The following is a 15782-nucleotide window of genomic DNA, read 5'->3' as shown; positions in this document are numbered from 1 at the left end:
TTAATAGTTGTAAGTAATATATTGACAAATTTATATAGAGTGAATGCATCAGATAACATTTAAGCTGTGACTACAATTTTGTGGAAGTTTAAATAAAAATGTGGCAGTGCTGAAGATAAAATACTTTTATTAAAACTTTAGCACACATTTGATTTATCAGCTGCATTAATAAATAATTTATATAGAATATAGGGTTACCAGGCTATCAATAAATATTTAAGTGGTTTTAAGTACTGAAAGTAATTTATTATCACCACTACTATTGATTGAGGTTCAATTGTTAATTTTATACAACAATTTAGCAACAAAATAGAAACAATGTTTCTTTTTCTGTATACTTAGAACATTTTCAAGGCAACCCTTATCTAAAAGTAAAATATAATATAAACACAAAATTGTTACTGCAAATTAATTTACATAAAATCAAACGATACTTCTATACACTGGAAAAATAATTGTTTCTCTTATTCTTTAAATATGACAAATATGTATTTCGACAATGAATATAAAAATAATATTTCTTAAGACTATTTAGAGCACTGTGTACATATTTTATTTTTAGATCTATGTCATTTCATGTTTAAAACTTTGGTTAGGTGTAACATTGTCAGAGTCATAATTTGAATATCCTGAATTGATACTGCTCTCAGAATTAGGATCAAGAACTTTTTTCATAGCTTGTCTCCTGGCAGCATAAGCAGACATTCGGACCAGCCTCGCCTGCCTCTGTTCCGGGCTTTCACTTGCTAGTCTCCTGGCTGAATATGCGGACATTCTCGCTAACCTCCGAGCTCGTTGTTCACTACTCTCCTGTGCCAGTCGCTTCGCAGCATATTCGGACATACGTTTAAGACGAGAAGCGCGTTGGTCGGGGGTTTCGTTAGCAAGCCTCCTAGCTGCATAAGCAGACATCTTTGCAAGTCTTGCTGCCCTTTCTTCTGGCGTTTCATTTTTAGAACTTGAACTTCTTCTTCTTATCCTTTTCGGTGCAGTGTCAATTAAAAGTGGGTCCATCTCTTGTACCATTGTCTCTGTCTCGGTATGATTATTTCTTGTAATGTTATCATCAATTTCATTTTTGATATCTTCAAAATCAATAGACAAATTCGTAGTATTCATCGTGGAAAGAACTGGACTCGCAGAATCTTCTGATTTAATAGTAGAGCTCCATTTATTATTTGTTTTAGCTATCACCATTTTTTTCCATGAACAGTCAGAAGCACTTATATCACCCATATTGATTATTTAACGATAATAGTATCCACAAGATCATTTTTCTATAAATAAAGCTGAATATTTAATATTTGAACAATAAATCACAGTATAAAGTAAAAAAAAAAACAATTCTAAAAAACTAAAAAATATCTCAATGTAAATATCAATTACGACAGATAACATTTAGAAATCTAAAATTGGAAAAGCACAGATGTGTAATAAATAATCATAATAAAAATCACATATGGTGATGGTACTGTACCGTACGCTATTAATTAATTCATAAAATTAAAGGATTTTGCTTAATACTACTTATAATAAAAATGACTAGAAAAATAACAAACAGGAACTTTTAAAAAAGTTATATCAGTTAGCAACACATTATTACTTGTTATCTTGTTTATGTAAAAATAATTTATATATGCGTATCCGTTTTATTTTTGTGACAAAAAGCTATTTGTACAGCAACACCGCAATCGGCGTGAGAGTTGAGCTGAGTTGTCAAAAAGTTGGCATTTCTTCCATCTGTTTTATTTTGCTGAAATCTATTTCTATAACTTGTGGCTCGCGTATGTGAATGGATTTATATATGCGGCGGTATTTGTAGTGAATAACTGATGTTAATTTGTGAATTGGGGGAACTGTGTATAACAGATTCTAATAAGAATTGAATTGAAGCACAATCATTTTCCTGTAATAAAGTAAACGATTTAATATTAAATAATATCGCTATAATAAAAAATCTTCATAATAACAAAAGTACAATTATAAAAGTAACGTGATGACATAATGGTATAATTGTTATTTGTGAACACAAAGCTTTGTAATACAAGAATGGACAAAAACATGAATTCACCGACGACCGAAAGTCCCCAGCCAGAGCCTGAGGGGCTGGACAGTGAGACCGATTACTCGAGTATTCGTGGGAAGGTATCTTTTTTCTATTGTCTTATATTATTTATTTTTTACAATTTTCTAATTTCGCACAAATTTACGTCAGTCAATATTACTTCTTTGTTTTTATTTAATCTGATAAAAGCTCTTGTCTTTTACGGTATTATTTCTTTGTTATTTGTTGTTTTATTTACGATTACATTATTTTCTCTCATCTACTAATTTATAAAACTATACTAAAATATATTGCTCTAAATTTCACAACCTTTACCACATACAATATATTTTTTGTTGTTATTGCATCATGTAAATAATATTACAATTTAATATTGTCAATTAATGTTCTAATATTAGACTATTTTCAGTATAAGTCATTATTGTAATAACTTAACATCATAATATGATTTTTTATACATTTTATCAAAAAAAAAATCTTTTTCTAAAACTTTTACTTTATTTATTTAAGATAATATTGGTGAGCCCCACAGCTGACGAATATGACTTGTTACACAAACAGTTAGTAGAGAGGTTAGAGGCAGGCAATGGGGAAATTATTTATGACATAGGTCATGGAGAAGGTAACTCAAATTTTATAATTTATGTTTGAAAGAAACAATGTTTAAAATTAAAATTATTCCAATAGTGGTGGTCCTGATAAGATTAATATTTTGAAATTAATTAGTAAGATAATGTTATCTTTATTTCATATAATTTGTTACAAAAATGCATTATAGTGAATCATCATGTTGCAACATTAGAAAGGCTGTAAAAGTGGTTAATAAATTTTATAATTGAGGTGCTAAAAGATAATTCATGTATATGTAATATGAATACAATGAATGAAGTGATGAATATGATATGATAAATTACATGTGTTGCAAAAGGTAAATAATTCAGGCTTCAATGCTACGTATAGAACATAAATTTAATAGATAATATATTTTAGATGTTTGGGGGGTGGATATGGATGGTTGTTTTCATTTCTGTTGAGTTATACTATGTAATGTTTTGAACCTTGTGCAGAAAATTTAGAATGAAATGTATTTCCACGAGGGTATCTCTGCGCACTCTAATATATAGGGGATATAGTGGAAAATTTTAAAAAATAATTTAATTTTGTGTCAGATGGGCGAGGGTTAACAGAAGATGAGTACAGTGCATCTGTAGCAACACTACAGTCATTAGTTAGTGGTGAGCGCATATCTTGTGTGGAGTTGAGGCGATGGGAATGTGGCACTGGACTCACTGGACAGTATTTGCTCAGGACTGAGTTAGATCATAATGATTTTATGGAAATTAGGTATGTATATCATTTCTAGTATAAAAAACCAAATCAAGCATGCGAAGCTGAAAAGTAAACGGACTATCTTAACACTAGATTTCATGTGCTTATCTTGCTATATGCAAGTTATACCATGATTACAGTTTTTTTCTCTTTTATTATTAATAATTTTTTCCTTACTAAGGTATTAGTTCATATTTTATTACACATACGTAAAATAAAAATTGTAACTGATCTCTGTCCGGAGAAAGGAAGAAAAAATACAGTCAAATTGATAAACTCGTTTTCTTACAGAAGTTAAGAAAACCTTATTACTAGTGACATTTATCTACATAATAGAAAACAGATGATTTTTTAAATTGTTGTCTGTGTCGGTGTATGTTTCTCTTTGTGTTTGTTCACGCTAATATCGTAATCGGTTTAATTAATTTAAGTGCAGTGTTCACTATTAAATTTTAGTGAACTTCTCCCAACATTTAGTGTTTGTTTTATTTCAAGCAGTTTATAAACAAAAAAAGTTAAATCACTTTCAAGCGAACGAAGTCACAAGCAGGTCACTAGTAATAAATATTTTCGTTTCGTTTGTATTTGTCATATTATATATGATACATTTTTTAACATTTTTAAAATGTTATTCCACAAAGAAAAATAAATATTAAGAAACATAATTATTAAAATTTGACCATAGCATTGAATTTGGATAGTTTCCAATCAAATCCGATGCATTTCTCTAATAAAAATCTTTTACAGAGTGGCAGTAGTAGGTAATGTTGACGCAGGCAAGTCTACACTCCTGGGTGTCTTAACGCACGGCGAGCTGGACAATGGCAGAGGCTACGCACGGCAGAGACTTTTCAGGCACAAGCATGAGGCTGAAAGTGGACGAACAAGCTCGGTCGGCAATGATATACTGGGTTTTGATAGTATTGGTAAGTTGTTAAGTTATTTTTGTTATGTTTACTATTTAGAGTGTAATTTTTGTAATAATATGGTGATGTAGGTAAATTGTATAATTATTATACATTAAAAATGAAGTTACATATGTTTTGAAATCATAGGTTAGTTGAATAATTTAAAAAAACGATATTATGAGCCCTAAGCTCACATGAATAAAATTTTCCAATTCTCATTTTTATTTATTTGCCCCTATAAATTTATATTAATTTGTAACTAAAAGAAAGAAATTTTTATAATGTATTAAGATCACTTAAGAGAATGATATTAAATATTCTGTAAATTTCCTTTTTATGTTTCACTCTTAAATACTGCTTTTTATGGGTACGCAAGGGGCATTATGTGGAGGGTTTCAACAATGCACTATGGGGGACCAGATTTTGCAAATAAAAAAAATCATTCCAACTGGTGGAAATTATACCTGTTTTATATATATATTGGAAATTAATATTGTTGTTTTTTTTTTAATAATTAAATGAAAATTGACTTAATATATATTAATATTCCACAGGCAACGTAGTAAACAAACCGGAGCACGGAGCACTGGACTGGGTGAAGATTTGCGAGAAATCCTCAAAAGTGATCACTTTCATAGACCTGGCGGGCCACGAGCGCTACTTGAAGACCACCGTATTCGGTATGACGGGGCACGCGCCGGATTTTGGCATGCTTATGGTATGATTGATATTTCTATTAAGAATAACTAAAATGGGCTGATTTTATTTTTATTCTTTCTGACGACGTTGGTTTAAAAATATATTACAAAAATGAGTACTTAAAATAATGATTTATCGACTAATGCGTATATTCAAATTATAATAGTTAACTGTAAACCCGATGGTTGTGGGTTCAGTTCCAATTAGGGAGAATGAATTATTTTTATTTTTTCCCTCATAACAAAACAAAATGAGGCGTTGAGTTACACTACTCAACGGGCAATGTATAGAATATTATCGAAAGTGTCGAATCGGAATATCTTAGCTTAAGTATGTATATTTGTAATCCCAGATCGGTGCTAACGCTGGTATAGTGGGTATGACGAAGGAGCATCTTGGACTAGCACTAGCATTGGCCGTACCTGTGTTCGTGGTCGTCACCAAGATTGACATGTGCCCGCCTAATGTCTTACAGGTAAATTTATTTTTTAACAAAGTAATTATCGGATAAAGCAAAGTATGTGTATAGCAAAAGCTACAGCATAAAACTGATTTGAATTTGTTTTGAGACACACATAAATTAGCATTTGCCCTTGACGTTAGTTTCAAATGGATCTTTTCGTCGGTTGTCCACATTGAGAATGCTTAAAATATATAATTAGGCTTATTCATATTTATAAAAGTAGATTAAAAATATTTAAATATTATGTCTATAAGTATAAATAATTTCCAGGACAACTTGAAACTGCTAATCAGAATTCTGAAGTCGTCGGGCTGCCGCAAGGTACCCGTCATGGTGAAGACGAAGGACGACGTCATCGTTAGCGCAACCAACTTTGTGTCCCAGAGGTAAGCTATTAGGTATATTGAAATATTGAGAATACTAATATTGAAATATATGTTTATTTTCTTTTATATTATTTTGTTTATTATAACATAAATCAATTGATAGTACACGACGTTTTTTATAATGTATTTTGATGAAAGACTAAATTATAAGCTGTTTATTTATATCCAAGAGTTAGTTTTGAAAAAAAAATAAAGAGAAAGACAAAAACTAATTAACTTTAAATGTGGGTGTTTTTTAATGTACAGGCTATGTCCAATCTTCCAAGTGTCAAACGTGACCGGCGAGAACCTCGAGATGTTAACAATGTTCCTCAATCTTCTGAAGACGAGGATGCCATCGCAAGACGACAAGCCTGCCGAGTTCCAGATCGATGATACATACTCTGTTCCTGTATGTTCTATTATATTTAAAGTTTGTTTAAGCTTATTATAATTTGTGTCAAGTTCAATTACAGTTTTGTAGGTATGAAATAAGATGTGAAAATTGCACAATAGATAAGAGATATCATTTCAAACAAGAAACATTTTAGAAACTTTACTGCTTCCGTACCCCTCATGTAAGCACTTTGGATTTGTGTTATTTTAATCCTATGGATTGGTGGATGTCGACCCATCTATTCACTAAACGTTGATCCTTCTCGCTCACCACTGGCCGGAGAGGTCGCGGGTGACCACCCTCCGGGGCCAAAAGCCGCCCTCTGGGGGATACTTAAAGCATATAAAACAATGTGTGCAGGGTGTGGGAACGGTGGTGTCGGGAACGACGCTGGCGGGCGTGATCCGACTCAACGACACGTTAGTGCTGGGCCCCGACCCGCTGGGCCGCTTCACACCCATCACCGTCAAGAGCATCCACCGCAAGCGCATGAGCGTGGCCGAGGTGCGCGGCGGGCAGACCGCCAGCTTCGCGCTCAAGAAGGTACACTATTATACATATTATACCATTATTATTTACCTGGAAAAGTTGATACAAAAATATTGAAATGTTACATTTTCATATTTTATTTTGAATTCCATATTTTAATTTTTGATTTTGGCGATTTTGTAAACAAATTACTCATATTGGTAGTAACCTTTCTATCATCTTTGCTTGTACAAAATTTGGGTTGATCAGATCACTTTATTTATAAGACAGTATGATGTCATTTCATGACTGCTGCTAGATAGATAATAAGGTTATTTTTTCTATAGTTTCTATAGTAGGCAGAGCCAACCAGAGAACCTAGTGTAAAAATACTCCGTTTCCATGAAGACACTTCGTTCTCCACTTCCTGCCCCATTCTGGAGGCATTGCATGTTCAATGACAAACCTCAACCCCACGCTTCGCGTCCATACCAAAGCAAAGAAATAAAAATATTAAATATAGTATTCTCACTCGAGGAAAAGCCTCAAGTGGGAATCGATTCCACAAGCTGCCGCGCTAACAGTCGCACGCTTTACCCCTACGCCACGACGGCCTTAAGGTGGTTAATAGGTAAACTACTTATATACGTGAACTAGGTTATTATTAATTTCTGTCTCCATGAGTACCTATGTCCTATAAGTGACGTCCATGCAAAATTTGAGACTCCTAGCATTTGTAGTAACGAAGTTTCGTACAAATTATCAACTTCAAAACCAACCCCTTAGGAGTTGAATATTGTAAATTCCCTTCTTATTAAGCAAATGCGTCCTATTAGTAACGCCCATGCCAAATTTAAGACTCCTGGCACTTGTAATAACGAAATTTCATATAAACTATTAATCCCAAAAAGCACTCGTTTAGGGGTTGAATTTAGCAAGATCAATCTTAATTAGCATCTACGTCCTAAAAAGTACCCCTGTGCAAAATTTGAGATTTCTAGCACATTGTAGTAGCGAAGTATCATACAAACTATTAACCCCGAAAACAACCACTTAGGAGTCGAATATTGCAAAATCCCGTCTTAGCGAGCACCTACGTCCTTTAAATAACCTCCGTGGAAAATTTGAAAGTCCTAGCACTTGTAGTTTCTGAGATTTCGTGAAGAATTTTATATATATAGATAAATTTTAATTAGTGAAATATTACTTTATTAACTGTAAGTAACTTTTTCTTATTGCTTTATACCTAAACCTTTTCGTTTGTACATTTGGAGATTTTTGTTACATAATAGTAAAATACTCAATTCAACATGATGGCCGTCGTGACGAAGGGGCAAAACCGTGCGGTTGTAAACGCTACGGTTGTGGGTTCGATTCCTACTCGGAATTAAATATTTAGTTTTGCAGTTTTGTCCCAAGAGTCATGCATTTTCGTGCAGCCTCCACTCATCGATTTATAAAACGTTATCACGTCAAAAAAATCTAGGGAATGTTTTACTGATCATTTTTTCGTGTGTTAAAAGTACAAGGAATAACTTATAAATACTATGATTTAAAAAATGAGATTTTGAACGGATAAAATAACAATAGGTGCATATATATTTTCTGTTTTTAACAATGATAGTCAACTCTGCAAAAATCTTCATCAATTGAACGACTATCATTGTTAAAAACAAAAAATTTTTTTTTTTTGCGAAAAAATATTTGAATAAAAAAATAATGTTTAGCCTTCTCTTATTATTTTGGAGAATTATGAAAGGACAAGCCGCTAGGATTGGATCCTGCAGTCGCCTTGTTTCATTCTTCTATCATCGTCTCTAGACTGTAGACTTGATACACGAGGTTGACGAAATACTTAGTTACAAATCACAAATTCCATAATTAGACTATATTTTCAATTATTTTCTTTTTTTTTTCTTTAATTTTTCCCGACTGCTAAGGAAGTGTACTTTTATTATATGTGTGCACATATTATGTATTTATGCATGTAATATTCTTTAATACCTCATATCTCCAGAACCGCTGAACGGGTAGACATAATTGAGGTGACGTTAAAAAAATAATGGCGGCTGTGGAATGCCATTGGACTTAGTAAAAAATTTTTTTTTACGAATATCACAATATGGGTATCAAATTCAAAAGCCCAATAGGAGGATTTCAAAAACGTATATCATGATTATCATTACCGTAATACTAATAAAAATAATACAATGAGAAAGTTGAAAAAAATACAGTTTGGTTTTACTCTCTGACACCGGTGGAGTTCCAAGGACACGACGCGACGGGGAAAGCGAACAAAGGACCGAATATTTACATGCCCTACTAATGCCCTACTCAACGAAACCTAACAAAAAAGTAAAAAAATAATAAACAAAAACCCCTATATGTAATTCTATAATCAATTAAATCTTTACTAGGAACCCCGCGTAACTTAAAGAGGTCTTGACTGTCTGTATCCGAATAAACTTGGCTTGTTTTTTTTTCTTTTTAGTTCCATGCAGTCGGGATTTTTTTTTTTTTAATTTTATTTTAAGTGTCTAAACTCTGATATTCTGTAAACAGACTGAAATTTTCTTTTGAATATGATGAGCCCGTCGTCCTACGCAGTCGTGACGTTGTCACACTACATGTGACTGTATAATGCAATGGCTGTGGCCTATGGGTGTATTTAAATTATTATAAATTTCTCTGCTCTTTGGGGAACGCATGTTTGTTGAATATATTTTTTTATTAATATGTAATTTTGAGGCCAGTCGCAGGGGTACGAAGTCTGAGTGTAAATGCGACTGGTAGTAAGTTCGGTCCCCACTAGAGGAATGAAATATTTACTTAACTTTATATTTTCATTCATTTCTTCCCCCTGGAGTCAAGGCAAAGCGCGGCGTTGAGTTCTGCCACTCAACACGCACTGCCTCCAGAATTTAGTGGAAAGTGGGGAATGAGGTATCTTAACACTAGATTCCCTATGCCTACACTGCTGTGTGCGGGAGGGATACAGTGTGAAGCTGATATATAAAAATGTGTATATTTATTCAGATCAAGCGGTCTCAGATCCGCAAGGGAATGGTGATGGTATCACCAGCGCTGGAGCCGCAGGCTTGCTGGCAGTTTGAGGGAGAGATCCTGGTACTACACCACCCCACCACCATTTCCTCCAGATACCAGGCCATGGGTGAGTTATCTTGCTTGTTTTATATCATTATTATAATAAAATAATGTTAATTAGTAAAATTTATTTTTCTGTTAAGATAAGATCTATTGAAATTGTAGGATCGGCATCCGTCATACTATAATATTAAACAATAAAATTGTAACGTGTGGAATAATTCTAGTATTCTAAGTTTGCTAATACAACATTTTAAGTAACTGTACCATACGACGTCTATATGATAAAAATGAATGGAATTAATATTTATTGAATCTCATGCAAGATAACCGTGAGTCTATGTAGTAATTAAATTGTAACATCGACGTTGAAAAGATAGTTGTTCTTTTAATATATTGCTTCTGGTGAGGCCAGTCGTGGTGCAGGGGCACAGAAGTGTGACTGTAAACGCGATAGTTAGTGGGTTCGATTCCCACTCGAGGAAGCAAAGCGCGGTGTTGAATTCCATCACTCAATATGCAATGTCTTAGAAATTAAGTGCTGCATGAGGAACGGAGTATCTTAGCACTAGTTTCTCTTTGCCTACCCTGTTGCCTGTTTATAAATATATGCGGCGTGTTGTCAGTGCACTGCGGCAGCATCCGGCAGACGGCCACCATCCTGTCGATGTCACGCGAGTGTCTGCGCACGGGCGACAAGGCACGCGTGCGCTTCCGGTTCATCAAGCACCCCGAGTACCTCAAGCGAGGCCAGCGGATGGTAACTAGTGTCTTTATAAAAATTCTTATTTAGAAAACGTATAAAAAAATTCCCGTACCGATATTTTAACCGCCTCTTGAAAACTGTACAAATGCTCCGAGTACTAAGCGATACGTGCTCATTAAATTTAAATTCATTTTAGAATTTCGTCGTACATGATGACCGTAATTGTTTTATACGTTTTTTATAAAAAAAAATCTTTAGTGTTAAGTAACAGTGATAAATGTTAAATAAATAGTTTCCTTGTATTTTACGTATAGAATAACAGGATAAATCATAAAAAAACGTCCGCATATTTCACGAAATAGACTTCGTACTCCAATTTCCACCCGAATTTCAAATATACGTATTTTGTTTTCGTCCACTAGACGCAAGCTCACTGTGCCACGATATCCCTATTTATATTTGATAACTAGTGGACCCGGACGCGGCTACGCCTGCTTGAACTATAAGAATATTTACTAAATATTATATAATATATTTATTTTTATTAGGATGAATATCAAAATATAAGTTCATTTTGGGTGACATTTTCTTAAAACAGCAAAGAAACTTTGCAAACCGGTGCTTAGCAACGACGGTTGTTATTAACATGGCAGAATAAATTGCATGTCAAATTAATAAGTATTTTAATTTATTAGTACATATGTGTAATGTAATATTATATAGCCTATAGCACTTCTGAAGAATTCAGCTTTCATACAAAACAAAAACATAGTAAATCGGACCAGTAAATCCAGAGATCTTAGCGTTCAAACAAACAAACAAACAAACAAACAAACAAACAAACAAACAAACAAACAAACTCTTCCGCTTTATTATATTAGTATAGACTAGAGTAACTAATAATCCTTTTCCGTGTAGGTGTTCCGCGAGGGTCGTACAAAGGCTGTGGGTAACGTACTGCGGCCGGAGCCGGCGGCCGGTGGGGCTAAAGCTGCGCCCGCCCGACCTCGGCTCACGGCCAGGCCTGCGGGCACTCAGGAGGCTAGAGGATCGCATGCGGTTTGTTATTACTTATTTATATGGTCGAAGTCTGTAATATTTCACTTAAAATAAGAAGAAGCTTTATTTTTTAACGTCATATAATTTACCACCAGTTCAGTAAAGTTACTGCCTCAGACATGAAAATAACAAGCGCGAAAATCACAGTTGGACTTTTTTTAATAGATTACAGAATAACACTTATTTATTAGTTACTATGATATCTTTAGAGACAAAATTGTGTAGTTAAATTACTAATATGTCCAATAGTTCCTAAGATGTATTTCTTCTACAAACAATCATTGTCAAAAACATAGATTCATACTCTATTACTGTTTTATTATTTTTTTAACATGAATTCACTCTTTCTGCTATTGTAAAAGACCAACAAAACGGAAATAGCAGACCTTTAATTAATCTTTTAATTGACCTCTCATTTTATGATAAGAAAAGATACATTATATTTCAATAAACAAAGATTGTCTGATACCATAATGATTCACATTCTTTAATTTTCTTGCAGGTTTGTATGTATTACTTAATTGATATATTTTAAATTATGATTGAAGCCAGTTGTAGTACAGGAGCACAAGCATGATACAGGTCATTAGTTCGATTCCCCCTCGAGGAAATGAAATATTTAATATTTTCGTTCTTCGCTCTGGTGTCGTGGCAAAGCGAGGGGTTGAGTTCAACCACTTAACACGTAATTCCTCCAGGATTCTGTCTGTTACATGTCAAAATAATGCGGCACCCAATCTCAATATCTATAAAACCATTCAGTGCAGTGTGAATTTGAAAATCATTCTATACCCTTCTATAACTCTTTCCTTCCATTAAGTTTTCTTTGCGTACCTAATTAACCACTAAATGTGTATTATTTATTAAACAGTTTTTTTTTTACTTTTCCTTAGACGCAGGAAAGTGACGTGACCGCAGTAGATTCTCCATTCGAAGTGCAAGCTGACAAGCGGGTCCCGGCGCGGCGTCGCAAGCGACACGATAAGCCCCCACCCGCGCCCGCACCTGCCACACTTGCTGCCAACTAAATACAGATACAACAACAGAACAAACTAAAATAATTTCACACACAATCAACATGGCAGAACACATGTAAAATACAATATTGGATGCACTCCACTTTGCTGCCAACTAAATTTTAATACATACAAGCAAACTTAAAACCTACATATGTGTATAACATAGAAGCCAACATATAATCCCACAAACACAAGCAAATTCATATGTGTGGAAGCATAGTGTATACATATCTAAACAAACACACAAATAGGAGAATGTTGAATTAAAAAATACATGAGTGTATGTACATGTCGTGAAACCATCACAATATACCAAATTTAAAAAATATATTAAGGATTATTGAAATTCATTTGACAAATTTTAATTCTTCATATGAAATCAAATTTAACATCCATATTTTATAAGAACCTTTACCACTTATTTAAAAAAGCTATTACAAGTTCATTCTACAACGATATATCTAATTAATTTAATACTTCATATTAATAGAATAGTATTAAAGTCAGATATAATAAGCAATAGTTTAAATATCTCAACCCTGCTTGAGGAAAAACTTAATAGTAGTATGTAAAACTTCTTCTTTATTATTAACTTAGTAAAATCTGCTTATTAGGGAGGTCAATGTATGTTAAATGAAGAATGTTTTAAAAAAAATATAGTATTCTTTATATAAAAATTTTCAAAGTATTCGGTTCATTTTGTCAGTAATATTGGTGTTTCAAGTATATTAAATACAAATGTTTTATAATCTACTCTTATACTTCTAAAAATTTATGCGTTTTTATAATCATATTAATTATTGAAAATTTTAACTTGTCTACTTATAAGGAAAAACTCCTCATAGCTGCTAGCATATGTGATTTTTTTATTGGTTAGTAGAATTATTAAGAATAAATGTATTCACTCCTAAGTTTAAACAGACTCCATCCCTTTCTGTAGCTAAGCATATCAAGAAGGTTGTTCTGTTATTTATAAAATATGAAATATAATTTGCAAATATTTTATGGTCGAAAATAATTAGAAAAGCTTATTAGTTATTTTTTATGTGTTATTTACACACTAAAGAAAGAAAAATATTTAGTTACATAAATAAAAAATAATGTAACTTGACAATTACACATATATATTTAAAAATTTTCATATATTTCTGTTTTTTATATATTCGGAAAGGAAAATTATTATAAAAACTACTTAAGATTTTACAATAAATTGTAAAATGTTGTATTCACTACCTGAAGTTATTTAACAAGTTGTTTTTTTCACCTACTAGTGTGGCTAGCATCTGCTCCTTGCTTTATACACAGTAACACTTTCAGTACCATTGTATGTGATTTTTATAGATAAATAAGAGGATATTTTTATTGATTTTGAGAAATAAAACTAGCTGGAAGTGTATAATCTCTTTTATTTCAGAATTCATTGCTTATCTATAAATATTGAACAAATTGTATGGAAATCTAAATAACTCAAATAGTTTTAAATTTATAGTACTCATGTGTAAATTTTGTCATCATGACTTGTCAACAGTCTTATATGTTGAAAACAAAGAGTTATCAGCTTAAAATCACCATCCACATAAACATAATGCTTATGTAGATTGAAAAACTTTAAAATATTTTCCTACATTTTAACAATATGACTGATATACTACATATTATTCTACTTGCATAAAATAAATTATTTTTTTAGCTGTCTTTTAGCGTCATTTACACCTTGCTTTAAATTTTCACTAAATTTTCTTAAAAATGATATAAAACTATTTACTTTAGCAGGATCTATATCAGAAAGCTTTTCCTTCCCTCTATAAAATACTGAAACAGCCAGTTGTGCAGCTCTCCTGACTGGGTAAGATTCTGCTATCTTTTGAACCAAGTGTTCATTGTTTGCCAAATATCTCAGCAATGTACGGAGTGGCATTTTGAATTCACTTAAAAGAGGTTTCAAAAGAACACATATTACGGTACTTCTGTAACAGTTCCCTTTTCAATCGCAATTGGGTCCTGAGGATCTCAAACTGCTTAAGCTGATCCTGTTTGTTATATTCAATGCCTGGGAGACGCCTTATCTGAAACAGTTTTTTTATTTGTACCAAGGTAGTACGCACATTTTATTTCGTAACATATTTATTTAATTTTCGACTATGCAATAAATATTTTTTCGAAGATATTAAGTACCTGAGAACGTGCAATGTCAAATTTCTTTTGTAATTCCAAAACTTTCAGGCTGCAATCTTGAGATTCCCGTGCCTTGGCAGAATTATCGTTCAATTCCCGCTCGAAACTATATAATAAAGAATGATTATTTAACATTTGTCAAATACATGTGACGATAACTTATCTAAAAATAATATAACACAAATATGTACCTTCGTATGATTTCGTAAACAATCGGTAGAAAATCTACATCTACTTCTTGAATAGTTAGCGGACTAAAATTGTTTGGATCTGCATGCTCGCTGTTATTATCCATATTATGCTTGCTTAATTTATAAATGTATTTAAATGACTTGCCTAAAAATGTATTATTTCATCAAAGGTTGTCCAAAGTTGACGAATTACGAGATATTTTATACGAGAGTATCAAAATTGAAATGCCAATTGCCAATATTTTGTAAAAGCCAAGAACTGTCAAGTGTCAAAATGTAAGAAAAGGTAGTAAAAATAAAGTAAGAGCCAGAGATTAACATAAATATTAATTTTAATGTGCTCAACTGGCACGCTCGAAACGCCATATATCAGGAATTCAATTCAATTATTACTATTCATTGTTCATTCTTCATTCTACTATCCATTGTACTAGATTAATTTTTAATTCAAAAATTTAAGTTTCCTAATATGTACCTTACATAATAAATTCGCTATAAAATTCTTATATTCACTCATTCATTACTAAAAAACATCATAAATAATTAAATATATATAATGGCAGTTCACCTAAACACACAAATTTCAATATCCTTGTTTACTCATTAATAGTAAATTATTTTAAGAAGATCAATATCATATTGAGTAGTCAATACTTAACTAAACAATAAATAAATGTATACAAAAAATATTAAAAAAAAAACCTTAAAAAAATATTATTTTACATAGAGATATATTCTTAGCTAATTTCTTTTCAAAAATAATCAATAATTAAACTATATTATTTTTTTGTTTCATCCATTTGGTACCCAGTGTATAATGCATTGAATTAAAG

General features: G+C 32.4%; 3 protein-coding genes across 3 annotated transcripts; 1 reads left to right on the top strand and 2 right to left on the bottom strand.

Annotated features, from left to right (window-relative positions):
• Nucleotides 1-107: 107 nt before the first annotated feature.
• On the bottom strand, nucleotides 108-1698 carry LOC146527920 (uncharacterized). Its single transcript, XM_085205103.1, has one exon. It carries the CDS (start codon nucleotides 1234-1236, stop codon nucleotides 565-567), a length of 672 nt encoding a protein of 223 aa, XP_085061229.1. The 5' UTR covers nucleotides 1237-1698; the 3' UTR covers nucleotides 108-564.
• Nucleotides 1697-13979, top strand: GTPBP1 (GTP-binding protein 1). Its single transcript, XM_085205102.1, has 13 exons — nucleotides 1697-2145; nucleotides 2576-2687; nucleotides 3235-3409; nucleotides 4142-4320; nucleotides 4857-5020; nucleotides 5354-5476; nucleotides 5735-5850; nucleotides 6097-6241; nucleotides 6587-6769; nucleotides 9731-9866; nucleotides 10426-10559; nucleotides 11424-11564; nucleotides 12458-13979. Exons 1-13 carry the CDS (start codon nucleotides 2050-2052, stop codon nucleotides 12590-12592), a joined length of 1839 nt encoding a protein of 612 aa, XP_085061228.1. The 5' UTR covers nucleotides 1697-2049; the 3' UTR covers nucleotides 12593-13979.
• Nucleotides 13973-15234, bottom strand: MED9 (mediator complex subunit 9). Its single transcript, XM_085205104.1, has 3 exons — nucleotides 14950-15234; nucleotides 14759-14864; nucleotides 13973-14649 (listed from the first exon to the last, which is right to left on the bottom strand). Exons 1-3 carry the CDS (start codon nucleotides 15051-15053, stop codon nucleotides 14509-14511), a joined length of 351 nt encoding a protein of 116 aa, XP_085061230.1. The 5' UTR covers nucleotides 15054-15234; the 3' UTR covers nucleotides 13973-14508.
• Nucleotides 15235-15782: the final 548 nt, after the last annotated feature.

The sequence above is a fragment of the Heliconius melpomene genome, chromosome 20 (genome assembly GCF_056956725.1).
Source record: "Heliconius melpomene rosina isolate 202511_hmr_F chromosome 20, ASM5695672v1, whole genome shotgun sequence".
Lineage (NCBI taxonomy): Eukaryota > Metazoa > Arthropoda > Insecta > Lepidoptera > Nymphalidae > Heliconius > Heliconius melpomene.
Note: the sequence above shows the minus strand (reverse complement) of the source record. Positions and strands in the feature narration are given on the sequence as shown.